At 39.1% G+C, this 23163-nt stretch overlaps 1 protein-coding gene across 1 annotated transcript; it reads right to left on the bottom strand.

Moving 5' to 3' along the window:
* Window positions 1-527: 527 nt before the first annotated feature.
* On the bottom strand, window positions 528-15456 carry LOC143888207 (cellulose synthase A catalytic subunit 2 [UDP-forming]-like). Its single transcript, XM_077392561.1, has 14 exons — window positions 14882-15456; window positions 14154-14349; window positions 13792-14030; window positions 13603-13705; window positions 13311-13494; window positions 9785-10051; window positions 9344-9689; window positions 8319-8456; window positions 4143-4268; window positions 3839-4051; window positions 3423-3699; window positions 2819-3015; window positions 2086-2436; window positions 528-1446 (listed from the first exon to the last, which is right to left on the bottom strand). The coding sequence occupies exons 1-14, from the start codon at window positions 14966-14968 to the stop codon at window positions 862-864; spliced, it is 3309 nt and encodes a 1102-aa protein (XP_077248676.1). The 5' UTR covers window positions 14969-15456; the 3' UTR covers window positions 528-861.
* Window positions 15457-23163: the final 7707 nt, after the last annotated feature.

Here is a 23163-nt window from a genome sequence, read left to right as displayed (position 1 = left end):
CTTTCTAGTGGAGGGGAGAGGTTGAGGAGCAAATAAGGTGAAGGAAACTGCCATATTTGTGGATTTCCAATTACTTATTTCCATAGCATATTTAGAAATCTGATTGTTTTCACTGTCAGTTGCTGAATTGGAAATCGAAGAATTTGATCCGGATCCAAATTACAATGCAAAAAGGGCTGCAAATGTGAGAAATTCAAATCAAAATCTTCTCGGCATCAATGTATTTGAGAATTCATTCTTCTACATTTTAATGCTCATTTTCTAGTAATCAGTTTGGAGCCGTTTCTTTCTATGTAAAATGGGGGCAAAACAAATTTTAAAAATGGGTGTAAAATTTGTTTTGATTCCCTTTCTACAAAGCCTTTTGGACTCGAAATCAATTCTCAAAATTCAAAACAAACAGGGCCTTGGTATTACCATCTGGAGTACTTAATGGATTAGACATTATACCGCAGAACCCATCTACAATCAGGAAACAAAAACAGAAATAAACACAGAAAGTTGCAAAAAATTTGGAGATAGAAATGTAGTACAAGATAATAATAAATACGACTCAATAAAGATCAGCTATTGCCTAAACAATGTTCCCTTGGGATGACAAGCCATCCCAAATCAACCAACCTCTTTCCATTCCTCATGAAAACCCTCATGTATGTATCAAAAGAATCAATAAAAACTAGTAAAACAAATATCAATTTGTCAGATTCCAATTCTTCTGTATCTACACAAGCCACTCCCCAGTTAATCCTCAGCTTTGCCATGGACTGTCTGGATCGTCCAAAATCGCCACATCTTGGATCTGTTTCTTCCGCAAACTTATAACCAACCTCTACATGAAAAACCAGCTTAAACCCCAATAAATTAATCACAATCCAACCCACAAATCTCTAATACAGGTCCATCCGATTTCGCCAAAAATGGGTTAACACGAACCCATAAGAGTGAGCAGATAGAGGCCAGAAGAATAGACCACACCACAATAATTGTGGGCACTCTATCCTGTTTCCCCATCAATCCTTTGAGGAAAGGATAGAGGTGGACGATGACCCAGAGAGCGAAGAACAGCTTACCAAACAGAGGGCCCCAAGACTCGTACCCATTGTTGATGGCATTTGAAATTCCAGCCACCACACCAATAATGTTGATTATCAACAATGTCAATGGTGGGATCAACAATGATGTCCACTTGAAGAGGTAAAGCTCTGAAAATTCTCCGTCGTCTCCTCCTTTGGTTGTAACAGTGAAGGCTGTATCAATTCCACCAAGAACCTTGAGGAGACCCTGGAAGAGAGCAAAGAGGTGTGAGGAGACACCGCCGATAACCCAGAATTGCTCGTTTCTCCACCAGTCATCTATTCCAACGCCTCCCCACTGCATTTCCAGAATACCAGTTGCAGCTATGGATATGAAGAGGGCAATGAATATAATGCTCGCGTAATTGCTAATCTGCAGAGAGTAGCAATTTCATATGAGCCACGAGTCAGATTGTAGGACAAGAAAATTTTAAACCTACGCTTTCCAAGATTTTATTTAGTAATAAGTAACAAAACACACGATGCCAAACCTATAACTTCTCCAATCTGGTAACCTCATTTTCAAAGTGATCTCACCAATGAAAAAAACTTTCTAAGAAATGATAAAGCAAAATGTTCACAATCTTTAATGTCAAGAAATCCCAGCCAAAAAAGACAATGCATTTGTTTTGAACAATGCCATTGTTTGTATACCTAAAGAACATGAATGGATCCCATTGTTTCTTTTAGAACTCTATAAAAAAACTTTGTGACAAGAAAAGCTTATTCAGTTTTTTGGCATCATTCACTGATAGATCTCAGGTAAAAGGTGTGTGACCAAGTCCACTGAAACTAATTAAACTAATCAATGATGGGTTTAGAACTTCAAGAGAAGTACCCTGGAAAAAAGAGGCTAGCACGACCAGGACACAAAACATGTTAAATAAAAGTCTTCTCTTTTGCCAAAAAATTTTAAAAAACACCTTTTTAATTTCAGGCCTTGATTTTCGCACTAAAAGAGAGTGTTGAATTTCAACAAAAGATTAAATCTCGAGAGTGCAGTTGTGCATACCTCTGGGATGATGAACTTTCCAGTGAGGAGGCAGAATGCTGGCAAGGTACAGTAAGCAATCAACGGAATAGATGTCCAAGGATACACAACCGAATTTATGTAGGAAAGACGTTCCAACCATTTCAAACCACATCCATAGCCATACCAGATGGGACAGTGTTTGCTCAAGAATATCTCAACAGAACCAAGGGCCCAACGTAGAACTTGGTGAAGTCGGTCTGAGAGATTAATGGGAGCAGACCCCTTGAATGCTGGCCTTTTAGGTATGCAGTACACAGACCGCCAGCCATGGCAGTGCATCTTAAAGCCCGTCAAAATATCCTCTGTAACAGATCCATATATCCAACCAACCTGTAGAAACATTATAAAATTAGAGGGCAAAAATCTGCTAAGAGTCCCACTGCCATCTAGCTGTTCTATTATGTGAACCCATGGTTTAAATGTTGGTTTTGGTGCCGGTTTCAGCCGAAATCATGTAAATTTCGGTAAAACAAATTCGGTATTTTTTCAGTAATTTAGGCAATTTTGGTGGAAATCTTGAAAATTTTGGATTTTGGCAAAATCCTGTAAAAAAAACTGTTCAATGTACTTTCGGTTTCGGTCCAAACTGAAACCGAAGCTGAATTTTTTAGGCCGAAATTTCGGATTTCTGCTGAAATTTAAAACTACATCTGAACCTTGCCAATAGTGGCATAATAACTCACTGCGAAATGCATTCAGAGATTCAACTTACCTCTTTTCCCCATTCTGTTTTGTCTTCATAACCACAGCTGATGACATGAATGGCTTCTTTCAAAAGTGAGGCAGAACTGGCACCTTGAGCTAGTCCACCATTTTCTTGAAGTGCAGAAGCTACAAAAACCGGAGACTGCCCAAATCGCTTCTCAAATTTTCTCTGGGACATCAGAGACGATTTCTCACTGTCTATTCCTGCAATACAAATACACTCATGCTCATCACATATTTGGCTATGCATATACTGTTCAAAAATCAGAAACCTGGTAGCACGATAGTTGGCAAAACGTGATTCGGCAATAAAATGGGATGGCAAAAATCCAAGTTTAATATGGATTTTGTTCAAAAAAACATAGTAGAAAAACAGAAACACAAAAAAAATGCATTTAAAATAATGTAATTTACAAAATATAGTAGGGGTAAAGTTGGAAAGTTTGCCAAAAATGTGTTTAACACGTTTATAACGTGTTTTAAACGTGTATAATGTTTTCCTCAAAAAAGGAGTGCTTTTACTGTAAAAGTTTTAAACACCAAACCATTAAAACGACTTTTAAATGGCTTTCCGTTTTTGCTACCTATGGGTAGCACCGGAGGCAACTCACCTTCAACTCCCTCTTCAATATTTTCAAGTGCATGTATCTGTTTCGATGTCTCCCTGTGTTTCATCTTCTTCCTCTTCTCCTGCTTAACCTTCCCTTTCCTGCCTTTCCTTCGGGACCCACAACACAAGCAGCACCATTTTGGCCAACAGTTGCAGGTCTTTCCTGTGGGCTTCACCTTGACAGGAGCATCATATCCATACAGAGCTTGTCTTCTGAAAACGCACCCAGTTCCAACATAGATCGGTCCCTGCAGTCCGTCGAGTCCTTTCATGTTGATCTGCATGGGAGAAACACAACACAAAAGATAATTAAATGCATGGGAGAAACACAAGATAAAAGATAATTAAACTTCGAAGAGAATTACATAATAGATAATACATATTCCTTTCAGAAAATGAGAATTACGCAATACATACGTCAAAAAATACAACGTTGCGATTTGAATATCTGTCATGCCGATCGATCCCATCAAATCTTTGAGGAAACTGGACATAGCAAATTTTCTTCCCGGATGTGGGATCCATCATGAAGCACATGGCTTCTCTTAGGGCTTTGCTGTTGTTTATATAATGATCGCAATCGACATTCAGAACGTAAGAAGCATTTGAAATGATAGCAGAAACCCGCACCTTGAATTAACCAAACAAATCAGTATACCGACCTATATTTTAAATGCCATAGAGACACATCAGACTTTTGAGACAAAAAGATTGATCTTACCAGGGCATTCATGGCACCGGCTTTTTTGTGGTGATCGAATCCTGGCCTCTTCTCACGAGAAACATAAACAAGACGTGGTAACTCATTTCCATCAATATCACAGACACCATTGTCGCCCAATAAAACCTGTTGGTCATTAGCTGGTAAGTATTAGGGAAGTCTGTAAGAGAATGCCAAATGGCATAACTTTTCACGACCAAGTGAATAAAAAATTGAATTGAACACTTGTATGTTTTGTTTTCCGTAGATATTGACGAGACTTCAAAACATAGTCATCAAAATATGGGACCCACGTCTGCAGTTGTGTCAATTTACAAGCAGATAGCACCCCATTAGATTGCCTAAAACAGGGAAGTCCACTGGAAGACCAAAATATCATCTGAGTGACAAGTTTTAGGAAGTTGGTTAATCCAAGCCAAATTTACAATACTAGTTTACAGCATTGATCGTGGTAAATTCTGATGAATTTTAAAAATTCATGGTGCCGTTTATTTATCAAACTGTAATTTAAGTGCATTTTACAAAAGGGAATGATAAATGCGCCCCTTTTCATTACTTGGGACACCCAGATACAATGTATCTATGACTGCAAAGGGGCTGATGTACTTCACATTTGAAGGAGTGAACAGACCTGATTGCCACGTACAATGCAGCTGGGTGTCCCAAGTGATGAAAAGGGGCGCATTTATCATTTCCCTTTACAAAAACACGCGCTTATTGTGCATGATGATGTCTTGGAATGGCTCTTAATTTGCCATTTCAAAAGGGTGACAATCTCCATATAGCAAAAAATATAGAGATTAAAAGAAGTATAAAAAAAAACCCGAAGGATCTGGCTTTTAGATCAACGACCATGATCAATTGATTGAAACTGATTGCTTGAAATCAACACTCTAAATGATCCAAAGTAAATGAATTTTAACAATAAGAAGGAATAAATAGAATGACGGGTAGAGAAGATTGTATGCTGGAAGTAGAAGAAATAAGTGATAGCAAGAGAAAATAAAACTTACTTAAGATGGGAGTTAGGGCATTGCACCATTAACTAACCGCATCACACTAATGGCTAGATCATGAGCATCACACCCATGTCTAAGAGCAATAAATACACATCCACGCAAGAGCAGAAGCTTCAAATATTTTACACATTCATCCATCAAATCTAGCAACAGGCTTCACATTGCATAGGGAGAAAACCCCATGGAAATTAGCAAGGATTCTTGTCTTCTAGAAACTTTCTAACTCTAGACGTTCTAATTAAACCATTTACAAATTCTCCCAATTAAATAAAGAAAGAACCTACTTAACAATTAGGATTTTATTATTTCTTTCTAAAACAATATTGATTGTATCACCTACTAAAATACAAACTACACAATTTAAAAACTTTGATCAAACTCTAAAAGAAATTAGAACTTAAATGAAAAATTCTATGGAAAAGTGTCAACCACCAAGTGGCCCCCATTAAACCTCACAAAAATGCCAAAGGGATTTAAATTCCCATGTGGACTAGTTTGATCATGATCAGCTGTCCAAATTATCAAAATACCCCTCGTAATTTTTGAGAGAATTGAATTGTGCTCAATTCTCAATGAACCCCACTTCCAATTAAATATTTTTTAAGCTTACATGCATGACTTCCTCGCTTGTCTTTGGTTGAGGATGGTCCCATCATTGAATTGTTACAAATAAAGAAGAGGCCAATCACATCTTCCTGTATTATTAGTTGTAATCATAACATATCCTACCAAGTATAAAGCTGTATTTCAGATTCTGAGGTTGGATGCAAATCAGAACTAGCACACAAAAACTAGGAAGCTTACAACTTTCTGAGGTGATTCATAAGTGAAGGGTTCTCCCCTTTTATGGGCATAAGGGGAACTTTCTAGACCCCTTTCTCACATTTCTTCTTCTAGAGTATTCTAAGGATATTCCAATTACATTCTTTACAAAATATCTAAAACTCTTCTAGAATATTCACATGCCTCTACTTCTAGAGCTTTCTACCCTTCTACCAAGTTCTAGAAGGTTAACTCTAGGCAAGCACTGATCAAGTTGACATAAAACATATGCAGTCTGTAAAGTACTTGGTCCAATAGGGGTGAGTTGATCACATTTGAGTTAGAAACTAGGAACATAGCAAAATACATGCATAAATGGAAAATCAAGATACTTAGGTTCAACTAGGGGTCTGTATCTGATGCAAGGACAATCGACAAAAGATTGGACTAATACTTGGCTCTGATACCAAATTGATAACCAATGGCTATGAGAAAGATTCTAGACCTCAAAGAGCGCTTTTGGGTAGGTTTTGAGGTGTGCAAACACAAGCGGGGAAGTTGCATATTTATGTCGGGATGATGTAGAGTGTGGTATTGGTAGAGAATATGAGTGGAATGGATGGGTGAAAATTAAGGATTTAGGTCCTAAAATAGGTGATTGGGTTGAGGAAGTATTCCTACGAGGTTTAGGATAGGTTTGGAGTGTGTTTAAAAATGCGGATGTGACACGAAACGCAGCCAAGAAAAATCCTTGTCGACTCGGCGCGGGTGCGGCCAAGAACCCGGTTGACACGGACATAACTCAGGAGAGTCAAATGAGTTTATTGACTCTGTAGGGCAAAACACAGAATGCGGATGTGGTGCAATGTGGAACGGGGCCAAGGTAAAAAGGAGTCGACTTGGGCGAGTTCCTTGTCGAGTCAAGGAGTTTTTAAACACTCTGCAGACATATGGATGGGTGAAAATTCAGATTTAGGTCCTAAAATAGGTGATTGGGTTATGGAAGTATTCCTACGAGTTTCAAAATCTTGCATCTACAGTCTACAGTTTTTTTTTAATGCTGGAAATTTTAATTAGAAAAAAGAAAGAACACCCATCGAGGAGATTGGAACAAAGACAAAGACAAGAAACAAAACAATAAAAGAACCATAAAAGATACTTCAAGGCGATAAAAAGTTAAAAAAATCCATGCTCTCCCTTAGGCCTCCTGCTCTTGCTAGCTGATCTGCCTCACTAATTGTCGATCTCCTTGCATGACGATAGGATATATCATAATCCCTCGCTATGTCCATTATTTCTTCGAAGAATTACGCAAATCTCCAAGGTTATGGATGGCTACCCTCCAAGTCTCCAACCATCATATGACATTTAGCGAGACACCCTTCATGATGAGCCTAGATAGATATCCACTCTCCATTGGTCTAAATCCTTAGAGTTTCGTTCTAATTCATTGGAGTATGTGATACCTAACGGGCCTGAAAAGGCCCACTTGATCGATCCTCTCTCATCCCTAAGTAAGCCTCCTACCCCAGCCAGCCCATGGTTACCGGATCCATCGAAGTTGAGCTTAAGTTTTCTAGGGCCAAGGGGAATCCATCTACGAGAGAGAGCCTCTACCTGCTCCCTAACAGTGCTAATCTCTCTCCAACTTCTCCAAATGTTTGAGTATGAGATGAACCTGAAAGAAGGTAAGGTTTTCACCCATTCTATAGTTGATGCTATCACATTTATGTACAAGTGTCTTGGATTTGCCTCTGAAAATTCTTGCATTTTTTTCTTTCCAAATCATGCAGATAGTGGCCAAAAGTACCACTCTCCATAGTATTCTCCCTTTCTCCTGCCATGGATCGAGATACCAACACTGAAGGAATTCCGCCACATTCGATGGGAAAATCCATGAGATTCCAAATCTCAATAATGTACGACTCCAAACCTGTCTGGCCGTCCTGCAATGTATGAGTAAGTGATCTACTAACTCCCCCACCTCCAGGCAGAGCACACAATGATCCACTATGATGATTCTGCGGCTTCTTAAATGATTCTTGCATCTATGCATATTTCTTTTCAACTCAGAATTTCCACTTGGAAAGTCAATGGCTTTGCTTTACAAGCAGGTCCAAAAGTCAATGCAAACAATATCGCTGGAAAACATTTTCAACCACCAATTTTTTCAAGAGGGCTATTATAACTTCCTTCTTATCATGTTTGTTTATTTTCATCCTCTTTTCCCACCATCATACATAATATTAACCAGTGAATGGAAGTCTAAAGTCAAAGAAAACTTAAAAAATCAAGGCCAGGAGAATATAGTGCTAGCTCAAAGTTGAAACATTCATGTGTCATGTTCCGTGAGATAAGAAACAAACAAATATAAGGTTTGCAAAAAGAACCTCACCTGGATCATTCCTGGATGGTCCCAAACATTGTTTCCAGGCCACGGAGTTCCATCCTGCATTGTCCAACCCTCTTCAGGAACATTCTTTGCAGTAGCAACCAGTCCATTGATGTGAAGCTTGAATTCTTCATACTCCCTCTGCACACATAGGAAAATGCATCAGAGGACCCTGATCACAAGAGTTTAACACCTTGGACCATAGCTAAGTCGTAACTTGATGTTATGTCTTAAAATAATCATAAAGGCATGAAAACTATAGACATATTTATAGGGCTGCAAATGAACTGAGCCGGCTCGCAAACATGTTTGGGTTTGGCTCGTTAAAAGCTCGGCTCGGGCTCGTTCGTTTACTAAACAAGCCGAACCCGAGCCCAAAAATTAGGCTCGCCAAATAAACGAGCCGAACTTGAGCTTTGTATAGTTCGGCTCGGAAAAGCTCGCGAGCTTTTTAGGCTCGGTTTATAAACAAGCCGAGCCGAGCCGAGCTTTAAAGCTTGGATTATGTTTGCTTTTTATATATAAAATAAAAGAATGTGGGTTGTTTATCACAAATGAAAGTTTGGCCGAGTGGTTAAGGCGCTGGATTTAGAGGGGGCTTGGGTTCAAATCCCACAGCTGTATGTTTTTATCATCGTTCGTTCCACTTAACGAGCCGAGCCAAGCCGGAGAAGAGCTTTCTCGAATATTTCACAAGCCGAGCCGAGCTTTTTCGAAAACTAAACGAGCCGAGCCGAACACGAGCCTTCATAAAAACTAAACGAGCCGAGCCCGAACACCCCAAAGCTCGGCTCGGCTCATTTGCAGCCCTACATATTTAGAATGGAAAAGATTAGACCCAAATAAAGTGGCATCAGCCCTTTAAGTTAGATGATGCACCCACTTCGGTAAACTCTGACCACCACTGGGCCAAAGCTTCAACAAGACAAACCAGAGCAGACTTGGCTGAGGTTGTATGTTACAAGATTGGGAGTACATAAACAGGAAACACACAACATAACAGCCAAATATATGAGAAAGATGCAAACCTTCATTTCACGCCGCTCTCTCACAAAATCTCTATGAACTTTGTCTTTCAGATAATCTATCTTTTGAGCAAAATACCATTCCGGAGCACGAGGCTCAATGTTGAATTTTTTGCAGAATGGGACCCACTTTTTTGCGAATTCGGATGTTTCAGAAAGGGCTTCAAAAGTAAGCATGGCAGCACCATCATCCGAGACGTAGCATGCAACTTTCTCAACAGGATAATCAACTGCGAGAATAGATAAAACTGTGTTTGCGGTGATAAGCGGAGGTTCTTTCAGAGGATCCACTGTACTTACAAAAACATCAATATCAGCTAACTCGGATGGTTTCCCTTCTTTTTCGTACCTGAAAACAAATGCCACAAGTAGAAATGTAAGATGAAACATCCAGAAATTTAACAAATATTTAGAATGGTAATGCATTTTTCACATCACCAATACCTCAGTGATAATCGATCCAGGTATGTTTCTCGCTCTATTGGATACCACTTGGGGAACTGATCCAATATCCATGATATAGCAAACCATATTTCACAAATAACTGATGTCAGCCATAACCCATAAGCATCTTGAACTGGATGCAAAAGTCTATAATGGAAAAAGAAGCCAAGAATCACGAGACGGAGTAAAATTATCATTCTGTATGGGTTTATCTTGCTGGACGGAATGGGTAACTTTCGGGACAGAGGTTGCCTGCCTTCATCCATCCTGAAAAAAAAAAAAATTAAGTCATCAAAGATTGTAAATCAACAAATATAGAACTACAGCCATAACTATTTTTTAAAGAATCTAACACTATTAAATCTAGAGAAAGGAGGGTTACAGAGGAAAAAAACAGCAAGAGAAACAACATCCACAGCTATTACTGCTAATCTCAAAATCCTCATTTAACAGACAAGCAGATCTCCGCGGTCCCAGAATGTGCCTAAAAGCCCAACCAATTGTGTTAAGAGTTTCCTTCAACCCAGAGGTGACCACCCATATTGCCTTTGAACAGACGAAGCCCAGTCAAGAGTGCTGAAACATCAGCTTTCAAAAAATTGCCAATCCCAATGGGACCGATGTAAGCGTGGATGATCTCTTCTCTATCATTACGAATAACAGCAACCATAAATGATTATAGAGGGAATCAGAATAATAGATTTCGGATAGTTCTATGTTTTCAACCTTTGGAGACACAGCGGGTCCACTGCAAGAGAAAGGTCTACAACTTGGACCCAATGTCATGGTTTGGCAGTAGAGAAATTGAGAGGTGAGCTTCAGATGGCTTGACTAACTCAACTCAAGTACTCAACTAAGCCTTTGTCCCAAACTAGTTGGGGTAGGCTAATGAATCCTTTAGAAATTTTCATGAAGTGAACGGATCTACCCGGTTCAAATTGAATTAAGTCTAATCCTGACACTAGTTGGGTTCGTCTACATGGATCATTTTCTTCCATTCTATCGACTCCAAGGTCATATTCTCTGTTATGTCCTAGCCCTCAAGTCTTTCCACACTTTTCTACGCAAGTTGCTTTCAGTCTATCCCTACCTCTTTTTACTCCAACTTGGCACGAGTCACTTCTTCTCACTGGAGCATCCAAAGGCCTACATTGGATATGCCCAAACCATCTCATCTTCTCCTCAATTGGTGCCACCCCCACCTTTTTACGGATGTCTTCAGTTTTAATTCGATCTAACCTTGTGTGGCCGCACATCCATCTAAGCATTCGCATCTCCACTACACTCATCTTATGCACATGCTGCTTCTTGGTGGCCCAACATTCTGAGCCGTACAGCATGGCTGGCCTCACAACTGTCTTATAAAACTTTCTCTTCAACTTAGTAGGTATTTTATGATCGCACAGAACTCTTCAAGCATGCTTCCACTTCAACCAACCTACTATTATTCTGTGGTTAACATCCTCTTCAATCTCTCATTCCTTATGTAGGATTGGACCAAGATAGCTAAAGATATCCCTCTTAGTTACCTCCTTAAGATGGCTTGACTAAAACAAAGAATTACATGGTATGACAGTAAGGCCATATAGATGGGAAACATAAGTAGGAGGGAAAATATGAAAATAAAAATAAAAGGCACCATGTGAACATGTTCCTTGGCAGCCATGTTTCCATCTTGATTTATTTTACTCAGTCAAGGTGCAACAGCTGTATGGATCAAAGCTGTTTAGGATGAAAGTGATCATCATCTGACTGTAAACATTGTGAATTCTGAATGGACCAAATCATGCAGTTTCCAGGCTCTCTTTCCCATGAGCTATTATTCCAGGAGTGGTCCAAAATTGATGCCCAAAATGGGCAAGATGAATCAAACCAAAATCACTTCAGTGGAGACAGAGTTGAATGTCTAGAAAAAGGAAAATGAGAGCCAAATTTGAGATTTTGGAAAGAAAACATTGACACGAGTGTCTATTTCTTTCTCTTCACCGTCTTCATTTCACACTCGGGTACGATCTCAAGTCCGTGTGTGTACCACATTTGTGTGGGGTGTATTCGTTTTATATTTATATATATATATATATATATATATATATATATATATATATATATATATATATTTTTATATTTTTATTTTTTTTATTTTTATTTTTATTTTTTTAAATTTATTTATTTTTTTTTATTTTTTTTGAAGTGGTAAGTTTACTAATAAGAAAAGGGGGCAAACAAAAGCGGCAACTAAGATGGTCATAAAAATAGCACCAAAAGACATGATCCTCTCTAGGAGGGAGAAAGTCAAAGATCTCAAGCCTCTCTCTAGCTACGCCTTTCATTTCCTTCAAGCATGTCAGAAGAAGAGAGAATTTATATGTATATGTTTCAGTGTTTAAAAAGGCGGATGCAACCCGGAACTCTACTCAACTCAACTCAACTAAGCCTTTGTCCCAAACCAGTTGGGGTCGGCTAATGAATCCTTTAGAAAAATTTCATGATGAAGGTGAACAAATCTACCCAGCTCAAAATTACTAAGTCTAATCCTGACACTAGTTGGGTTCATCTACATGGATCATTTTCTTCCATTCTCTCCTGTCGAATGACATGTTCTCTGTTATGTTCCTAGCTATCAAGTCTTTCCTCACTGTTTCTACCCAAGTTGTTTTCGGTCTGCCCCTACCTCTTTTTACTCCATCAACTTGGCATGAGTCGCCTCTTCTCATCGGAGCATCCAAAGGCCTACCTTGGATATGTCCAAAGTCCAAACCATCTTAAGTGGGGCTCTCTCATCTTCTCCTCAATTGGTGCAACCCCCACCTTTTTATGAATGTTTTTATTTTTAATTATATCAAACCTTGTGTGACCGCACATCCATCTAAGCATTCGCATCTCCGCTACACTCATCTTATGAACATGCTGCTTCTTGGTGGCCCAGCATTATAAGCCGTACAGCATAGCTGGCCTCACAGCTGTCTTATAAAACTTTCCCTTCAACTTCGGATGCGACCCGGAACGCGGCCAAGAAAAATCATTGTCGGCTTCGCGCGGATGCGGTCATAACTTGGGAGAGTCAAAGGAGTTTTATTGACTATGTAGCGCAGAACACGGAATGTGGATGTGGTGCAACGTGGAACGCAGCCAAGAAAAATCCTTGACGACTCGGGCGAGTTCCTTGTCGTGTCAACGAGTTTTTAAACACTGATTTGTTTTATAAATATTCCAGATTTGATACAATTGGAACCCAATCTGCACTCATTTGATGTTCGTTAGGGCTCTGTTTCTTTGGACATAAAACAAATTTAACACCCATTTTTAAACGAAAAATTTGGGCATAAAATTTGTTTTACGCCCATTTTCCGTCGAAAGAAACAGAGCATAAGAGAAAATAAAACTTTGATTTCTTCGGATGCTCTAGGTTTTAGTGGCTTAATACATGGTTCCTGATTTCACTAATTCAAGAATAGAAACATAAACTATGGTGCAAACTGTGAAAAGCTTGTACAAGTAAAAAATGACAAGATTCATAAACACTTACTTGGGCAAGTCAGGATCATCTGGTCCATCTCCATCCGAGTTCCCACCATTCCCATCTTGGTGTTTAACCACCTGCAGCTTACTAGCCTGCCTTTTCTTCCACTCCTCAATCCGATCCTTCCACGCAACACTTCCATAACCATATACTGCTAAATCTTTTTTCGGATCCATTGGTCTGGATTGCACTGCAACAGTCATAATCAAAATCTATTTACAAGGAAGGGACAGAGTTCATGACAACTCAAAAACATAGAATAGAATCAACAGAGAGCATATGAATCTAGCCAACTTACAAGAAATAGATGTATCAGGGAAGGGCACTGGATGAATTCGTTTTCCACGGCCAAAAATTGGTGGTATAATAAGAGCATGACTATCAGGAGAAATCCCAGCATCCTAAATCAGAAAAAATTAACCATCATCACCAAAACCAATTTGTGAACCTAATAGCATTTGGACTTTAACATATTCAATCAATTCACCTCTTGGTGATACGTCAAGAGAGGGATATTGGGACTAAGAACAGATTCCGAATCGCGTGTCTGAGCAGCGGCGGATAACATTTCATCAGTTTGAAGCCCACGGCCGACATTAAGCCGGCCATGGAGAGCTGCCTCCACAATATGTTGTGTATGTCTCCCATCATGTACCGCAAAATCAAATTCGTTGTCCAAGTCATCTACATCATCCTCTTCATCGTCACCCTCCACTCGAGGACTACCTGAAAACGCCCATATTGTGAGGGATTTTTTTTATTTTTTTTTGAATGATTGTGAGGGAACAATTTGGAAATATATTGTAGAGCTAAAATTGTTATTTTCCAGGGTGTTCTAAGAAATCGAACCTTTGTGGCGCTTATATCTGGTTTTACACTGAGGACAGGCTTGATTCCCCTCTCTTCTCTCATATTCATAACAATGTCTGCAAACAGGGAAAGCGCATTCATTACATGCAACAAAGGGCTCTCCATCCTTTGTTATCTCAATCTCATCCCCACAAATCTGGCAGATCAACCCACTCAAATCTTGCAAAGGCTTGTTCTGCAAAACCCCCCAAAAAAAAAAAAAAAAACATCAAAATCCAGATCAAGAAAAACAAACAAACATAATATAGAAATTACAGCAGTGGTCTTTCAATCCCACCACAAAAAAAAAAAAAAAAAAAAAAAACTCGAATGCATAACCAATTTTCCTATCAATCTCTTAGTATAAAAAAAATAAAATAAAAATTGCAGACATGTGTATCAATAGAAAAAATAAGTACAAACACCATGCAATATAAACCAAAATCCAGTTTTTTTTTTTTGCAGTAATGGGTGTCTGAGACAGAGCTCTGTAACAACAACTTGGTAAACAATATAACCCAAATCCAAAACTACATTTCCAATCAGACAAAAATTACAAAAAACAAAAGGGTATCTCTCCATCAGACCAACAAATTAAACGAGAAAGAAAGATGAAACCCTAATGATATTTCAAATCACACCCAGATCATAAAAAACCAAAATGGATGAATGCAAATATTTCAAAACTGAAACAACACAAAAAAAAAAAAAAATTATAGCTTTCTTACTCGTCCAATCTCATCAGCGTTGATGAGAATAAACTCATTTCTGTTATGAGATCCAGCAATAAGACGTCCTCCCGTATCCATCACCATTTTCCCCTCAAATAAAAATCAAGATCCAGCCTTGAAAAAAATTCAAAATAAATAGATGAATAAATATCAAATAAATCCTCCCCTCTCCTCCTTGATTCTTTCAATACACGTTTACTTTAACAAAGGATTTGCATTATAGGGTAATGTAGGATTTATGAGAGAGAGAGAGAGAAGGTTTATGAAAGCACATGAGAGAAGAAAAATAGAGAATCCAACAGGGTTTAAATTAAAACGCGTATGTCAGAAATGAAAAGAGAGATGTCTATGAATTTATTTATTTGATTATTTTATTTTATTTTGGGAAGGGTGGGGCCCAGGAGGTGGTGGTGGCCAGAGGGGCCGAGCCGCGTTCGAGCCCCCACCGACGCTCCCTTTGCCGTTTCTTTTTCTTTCCGACCGTTTGTAGTGAGCGAGAGAGAGAGAGAGAGAGAGAGACAGACAGAGGATTTCTTTTTTTCCTTTGTCTTTTTCGTTCTTTTTTTGGGTGTATCTTTCACACGGTTTTGGTGTGAGCCTGTGTGTTGTGTTAAATCCAATTTACACGTAAATCTTCGGTGCTCTTACAGGGATTAAAGTCACTAGAGATTTTTCCGGAATGATCTTTACGGAGTATTTATGTTGGTTTTGACAAGATTGGATTTTACAGTGTTACTCGGCCGGATTTTTCTTTCTTCCTGGCAAGAGCAAAATTCGATGAATCGGAACATTCATCATCTCCATGGGGTCCACTGTAGATGGGTCGTGGTTCAAAAAACTTAAGGGTGCAACTAAGGTGGGGCTCAACCCAATTTTGGCTCGGGTAGGGTTGGCATTTTCTCTAGTTGGGTTAGGTTAGGGTGGCTTTCCTAATTTAATTTCGGGTTGGGTTATGGTTGATGCCTTGGCAACCCTATTCAACCTGAACTCGACCTCCATCCTCTAAGTTTATCATGACTTTCTTAGGTTATGTTTTTCTACTGGTATTCTTCTATTTCACCCTAGATGAACAAGAACCCAACCCGATTCGACCCAACCTGATTGGGAGGCGGGTTGGGTTAGTTTTGGCCATCCTCAACTTGAGGCTCGGGTTGGGTTGGATTAGGTTTGAGGGAATGCTATCTCAGGTTAGGTTACGATTGGCCTTAACACGACCCAAGCCGACCGAGTTACACCCCTAAAAGCTATTCATCTCCTGATCTTAATCCTCCAATATTTAATACTATGGGAGGTGTTATTGTGCATTCCATCATCTTGATATTGCCACTCCTGTCTTTATTTTTTCATTTTCATATTGGTTGTCACGAGGAATGCTTCAGTGGAGTACGACTGTACGATTTAGGGTGCACATTCCACCTTAAAGGCTTGCTTTGGATACCCTGACCCAAAATTCAATTCTAACATGTACTAATGTATGTTTTTTGGTTGTGGCCAAGATCGAAAGCATCTCAAATGAACGGTTTGGATCCATCTAAAGAGGGACCTGCTGTACTATAGTGACTGGGTCATATTATATTACAATGAGGTTGCGCCATAGTGAAGCATTCCTCTTGGTATAGTAGCCACAAGCTATTTATTTATAAACAGGGCTTAAGCTAAAAGGGATGGTGCGAATATCAAAGGGATATGAAGTACTATATTGACTCTTCTGCCTGGCTTTTATTCTCGTCCGGCCCCTGGAATCACATCCAAACAATTTGAAAAAGTGGCGGATAAGCTTAGTCTGTAAGTTCCGCCGGCAACAATTGGTCGAAGCAACGATATCCTCCTGATTTGATAAGTACACCCATATAATGTCATTAAGCAAAGTAATACGTGTCCTATAATATTAAGATATGAACTCCTTTCTATTCCAGTCTTTAGATAATCTCAGTTCTATTAGAATATAATTGCAGGTATTGGACCTTTTGTCATCTCAATACCCAACCTGTGACCTTTTTTTGATGTTTGTTCTGGCTGGGTGCAATGTATCTGCATCTGATAAAGTGCATCATGTTCTTCCTATCTCAGTACCCAGCCTCCACGCCTTCTACTTTGCCTTACTTCAATTGTCTTGTTGTTTCTATACACGTGGTTCTATCCATGGTTTTAAATTTCGGTTTCGGTACCCGTTTCAACCCCACCGAAATGGAAAATTTGACCTAAATTTCAAATTTTCGGCCGAAATCTGGCGAAACGATAAAAGTATTATTTTATTCGATAACAAATTTCGGCTGAAATTTCGGTAATTTCTGTAAAATATTAAATGAATTAAAAAAAAGGTTTTTGGGTGAAATTTCGGAATTTTGGAAAAAACAAAATTTCGACTGAAACCTAAAATTTTGGATTTCGGTCGAAATTTAAAACCATGGTTATATCTGTCATGTCCATGTACCCTTTGTTTTCTGGCTTAGAATAATTAAGTCCATTGATTGAAGAACCCCCAACTTCTCTAATCTTGGGAGAAAAATTAGGCAATACATTGACAAAAGAAAGGTGATTTTGGCAATGTTTGAGTTTTGACAACTTTTGATCTTAACCGTTAAATTTTTTTTGTGGAATTGTTCCTGCTGCCCATCACTTCGATGGCCATCCAGTTGATCCAATGGTCAATAACATTTGATTGGCCCGACCTTTAAAATCGCCGGCACACGTGGATGCATGTATCGGACGGTAGAAGTATCTTTAAACGGCGGATTTCGGCTTGAGCCCAAATTAAATACATTTTAATGATTGAGAGATGGACCTTTGCTTGAACTTTCTAGGTTTGTTGGTAGGCTAGCCTAATTAGTCATAAAAGGCATTATTTGATTACCTTTTGTTGCTCTTGCAAGTAATTCGAATTCCACATTCGGCCCACTCATGGGAATTTCATTTGTGAAATGATTTCTTTACCCCATTTTCTTGACCAGGCCACCCCTCTCAGTGTAAAAAGAGTAGTTGAGAGTGGGCATCATTTACCTCAACCATTGGCCTTGCATGTGTACATACTGAGACAGTATTGTGATCATCCATCGCTCAAGCCACGTGGAAATTTTGTATCGATGAGAGAATGATCACCGTAAGATCGAAACGTAGCAGGGCCCACGAGATGGATTGGGACAATTTCCACGTGGCACTCGCTACTTCCAACTGGCTGTAAAATGTGATTGTAAGACTCTTTCTATATGCCGGAATGATTACTGTATATAAAGTTTTTTTAGCTTGAAAATTAAGACTGCCACCTAAAAACTAGAATCTCTGTTAAGCATGACAAGTGGCAATCTAGGGGAATATACATTCGACACGTGGATCGGTAATCATCTCATTACCAAACCAACATCCACCTCATCATAAAAACCCTTCAATCTAGAAAAAAACGCGATTTTCTCGTGAGAAGAGATAGAAGGAGAGATTCTTATCTGTCTGAGACAAAAGTATGATTCACGCTACGATCAAGGAATAGACACGTGTAAGTGTATGGATTCAGTGGGCCCGGTAAGAGCTAAAAAGCAAAAACACCGTGTGGGGACCACACGGGTTAGATGACATTCTGAAAAGGAGACAGCTGGCAGTTGCTTTCGTTAGGGAAAAAGCAACCATGAATATTCCGGGCAGAATCACGGTCAGGGATGTGTCTGCCCGGATTCTGGATCTGGTAATGGAGTGAAAAATACGCGTTGTGTCTGCTGATGGACGGCTAAGATTCTCTGGTAATGAGTATGAAAAGAGAAAAATGGGTCAGAGAGATGCCACGTGAATCTACTTTTGAGCATTTGGACAGCTAGGAAAAGATACTCACAATCCCAGCTGTATGCCACTAATCTAATGCCACGTCAGAAAATTAATGAATACAAAGCATTGGGTACGGGCAAGGTAAAGGTCACGGAAAAGATATTCACAATCCCAGCCATGGCCAAAATCTTGTAACTCGAGAGTTTGTCTCTGACAACCTAACCATGACTTACATTTCTGCCCGTTCCGACCATCATCTTCATCCCTATTTTTGTCATTTCTATAAGAGATGGAAATGAAGCCATTTTTTTTGAAAATTAGACGAATAAGAGGGGTGGAAATACTTGAAATCTGGGTGAAAAAATAATTTCCCGGTACAATTTGCATGTAAAAATGCTAATAAAAGAAGTGGAACGAAAATGTGGAAAGGTCAGGATACACATAAAATGAATCCCAAAATTTATATGGTGGTCCTGCTCAATAGTCAAGGCATTGTCCTTTAACCTGGAGGTCGGAGGTTCAATCCCAACTTACCTACAAACAACAAACTAAAAATGACAGCACAGAATAATGAAGGGCTAGGAAGGGAGGACTAAACAATGTTCTCTATGCGCCTATATACAATATGCAAAGTGAAAAACTATTGGTCACCTCTATTTAGTTTTCTTAAGAAGGTACTCTCTTATATGTTATATCACTGAATTTTTGTATGGGAATTACCAGCGTCCATCGAAAAAGGCATTTTGTAGGTGGTCTGTTTGTTGACGCTCTAATTTCACCGCAGACAATTCTAGTTCAAATGAAGATCGATTTGTTCGTGTCTGTTTATATCTCAAGACTGAATGATTTGCAGTTACAAAGACTGAATGATTTGCAGTTACAAGAAGTTATTATATTTGAAATTTGAATAGAATGATCTGCAGTTAAAAGAAGTTATTACATTTGAAATTTGAATTTATAATAGTTGTAACCGACTTTGTAACTTCTTTGTTGTCTGTAATTATACATACTCATTTGAGAGCACTAATAAAGGTCCATGACCATTTGCAGAAAATGCAATACGCTTGTTAATTTCATCTATCAATTATTGTATTTCGTAGGAGTAGTTCTAATTGTTAATTTCACTTTCATCAATCAATTTCCACCATTCGACCAATTTGAACACTTAGTGTGAGGATTTAGAACCGGGAAGATAATTTCTTCCTCCAATCGCCTGAGCAGATTGATTTGATTGGGGTCCTTTGATCCCTGGCACGCCTGTCCATTTTTGCCATAAACACTGTCGCACATCAGACCAGCCACCTCATGAATGGAGACAGAAGTTGTTGTCTTCATTTAGGAGATAGCTGGTCTTACATGCGATAGACCAGCCGTGAATTAAGATCATTAGAGGCCCCTTGAATTAAAATTGGTTGTGTAAATCAAATTACAGAAATCACCATTATCAGAGTCCAAGTTGTCAGAATTGGAATAAGTTAGATAGCCGATCACAAAATCTTGGCAACATTCTTCGGAATGGTTGGTCAAATTTAGTAGGAAAGGCTCTCCTACTTGTGTCCGACCCAGCCCCACCAGCCAATTGGATCTAAAATTAACCTTTGTACTCAGAACTCTGATTTGGGTTCTTCCTTAATATTAGTTAGGCACTTTTGACTGTGTTTGGCATATTTGAAAAGTTGGGATTGTGAATTCAGGCTTCTAGGTATAGGATCTTTGGCTGGTGGGGGAGCTCACTCTCTTCCTGAGCCCCATCCACACAATCAATGAATCAACAACTTGTGGTGGGCCCGTGAGAATCAGATAATTTGCCCCCCAAAAGCTGACGTAAGAGCTTAAATTTTGTTTCATTCTCTTTTATTGGAATTTGGGCGACTTTTGTTGGTGGGGAACTTTCTTGTTTGATTCGGAGCTCTTTATGGAGACTTCATGGCGGGCTTTTATTGGTTTTCATGAAATTTAGACAAATTTAAAAATTCCCGCCACAGAGAACTAGTCTAACAACTGATACAGCGACCCTTTGTTTTGGCACTTTCACCTTTCTACCTTTCAGTTCCCAATGAACTAGTTTTAAAATAAAGAGAAAAAGGGTGGAAGAAACCAAATAAGGGAGTAAATGGCCATTAATTTTACCGTTGGTGTTGGCAAGAAAACAGCCTTTTCCGTCCTGCACCTGAAATTACATGGGAAGAATCCATACGGAAACAAAACTCAGGGATGGGTCCCACATGACACGTGCAATCCGTACTGCTGATCTATTTGACTATCATAAGGAGATCCAAACGGTCCTGGTTCCATGCCCGACACAAATCCCATTTGGCCTACAAAGATCAACAGTTTAGTTTTACGGAGATGATAAATTCGCACCCCCTCTAGGATAGTTCACACGCCTGTTAACTTTCAAAGAACGTTAAAGTAAAAGTCTGCCGCATACGGCATACCCTCCGTTCAAGGGGCTGCGACTTATCCTATAGGGGTGCGGATTTATCATCACCCTAGTTGGGATGTGGCACCGAAATGCCAAGCAAAACCCATCCCAGCTTTATATTTATAAAGTATTTAATAGTAATAAGAACTTTACATTTATATGGTTTTAATTAATAGAAATTGCTAGCATCCATCGCAGAAGGCATTTTGCGGCTGGTCTATCGCATTTCAGACCAGCCGCGAAATGAACCCTAGCAAATCCCTTGAGGAGCATAGTTTTCTCACTATATGGTATATTATTTGACTAGAGAATCCAATGAGGAGCATAGTTTTAACTTGACGAGAGGACATTTCATCATTCACTTACATGTTTGGCCACTGTAAAAAATATTCCATGGAATTTTTGTGACGCCAGTTGTTGAGAGAAGAAGAGAGTCGAAAGGGTTGGAGTGAGGGAGGCCGAAAAGCTCCTGAAAACCAAGAAAACAAGGCTACCTCTCTCTCAGCCCTCTCACACGCCCACGAATATTCCATGGAATAATTTTTCATGGTATTCAAACATGGATTAAGATAGATTGTTGTTTCACACGGCAAATATTTAGAATAAGACGATGAATTGCATGGTGTGAATAGCACCTTCCTCAAATATTTTACCAGAAAACCGAACAGAGTAAGGTTTTCGAGAAAGAAGACGATAAATATGTCATTGGATGGGCCCACTTATCACCATCAAGTTAGTAGCAGTGAGAGTGCATTATACTTCTATAAGAAGTGAATAGTTTGGCCGCACAGCAAGGGGATGCGAGCTTTTTTTTAATGAATCATTAAGGACATTATCTTGGGCCTTAAAACTTTTTCTACTCTTGCAATATTGTAATGGTTTTAGATTTTTTTGTCACTACCACAACCTTTTATATTATAACCTAAGAGTTCATCAATTTATTATCTAAGTCAGTCTTGCAATTACGTGTTGTTTTGCTCATGAACCAGAAAAAAGCAATAGCGTGCGTGGACTAAGTCGCACACATGCACGCATGCAAGGATAAGTCCACAATATGTATGGCGGTAGGTGTTTACCTCGTAGATTAGTGGTGCAAGTAGTCAACAGCAAGTATACAAGCATTGGATTTACTTGTAACTTACCTCATGGAATAGTGATAAGTAGTGTTTGGTTGTCAATCTCGTAGAGAAGTGGTATAGGGTGTCATTATCAATATAGAGAGAAGAGAAAGAGCACTGTTCCCAAGAAATCCAAGCAAAATTCTACCTTTTCTGTGGATTTTGACTTGGATTTCATAGGGAAGGGACAAGGGTGACACATCAGCAGACAACCACGAGACATCCCTAGTAGTCTCCATGGATTCCCATGCTATATTGGCAAGCAAGGAAGGAGTTTTGCTGACGTAGCACCCAAATACCAACCAAAACCCCTAAGCCATGCCCGCTTTTGCGCAACACACATAAAATGGTAATATTCTATCGATCGGACCTTATGATCCGATTAACGATTAGTTTGGATCATTAAAATGGTGGTGCTCATCTCTGCATTTGCCTAACCACAAAATAAAAAATAAAAATATGAAATAAAATAAAAAGAGAACAATGCACATGAGTACCATTTTGACTCTAATTTGAGGAGACCATCATATGTATTTTAGAATTATAAAACACTAGGGAATAAACACTTTCGAGCAAATTTGCTGACCAATACACACTTCTGAATTATAAAAAAAAATATTTTTAAACAAGTGCTTTTGCCGCGCTCACCTGTAAACTCTGTCAATAGGCTTTCACCTCATCAATTTGAGTATGGTTATGCGCTCTAAAACAGATTAGTACCCTCCCCTTCGTTTCAATATTGGCACTCCTCTCCAATATTTTTTAACTCACAAACACGAGCTAATAAATGTTCATATCAGTGAGGACTCACTGATCTCACCTCATTCACTGTCTGATCTGATAGTTTGCAATGAACATGTTTTCAAGAATTAGGGTCTGGGTTTTTTGCTAGAAGAGGGAAAGAAGCCAAGACCAAATGGAGACAAGGAAAACCAGCAAGCTCATGGTTTTCTCTTTGGTTTCACATTTTATAGTTCGTTCTT

The sequence above is a fragment of the Tasmannia lanceolata genome, unplaced genomic scaffold, assembly GCF_043159265.1.
Source record: "Tasmannia lanceolata isolate RefF3 unplaced genomic scaffold, GAP_Taslan_0.1 ptg000012l, whole genome shotgun sequence".
Classification (NCBI taxonomy): Eukaryota; Viridiplantae; Streptophyta; class Magnoliopsida; order Canellales; family Winteraceae; genus Tasmannia; species Tasmannia lanceolata.
The sequence above is the reverse complement of the archived record's forward strand: the minus strand, read 5'-3'. Positions and strand labels throughout refer to the sequence as shown.

Bases quoted from the DNA above. Each gene is read 5' to 3' on its own strand.
- LOC143888207 (XM_077392561.1), bottom strand. From the start codon at position 14,968: ATGGTGATGGATACGGGAGGACGTCTTATTGCTGGATCTCATAACAGA. The intron at 14,350-14,881 runs GTAAGAAAGCTA...GGGGTTTTGCAG, and splicing joins ACGCTGATGAGATTGGACGA to AACAAGCCTTTGCAAGATTT. The intron at 13,495-13,602 runs GTAAGTTGGCTA...TGACTGTTGCAG, and splicing joins CCCTGATACATCTATTTCTT to TGCAATCCAGACCAATGGAT.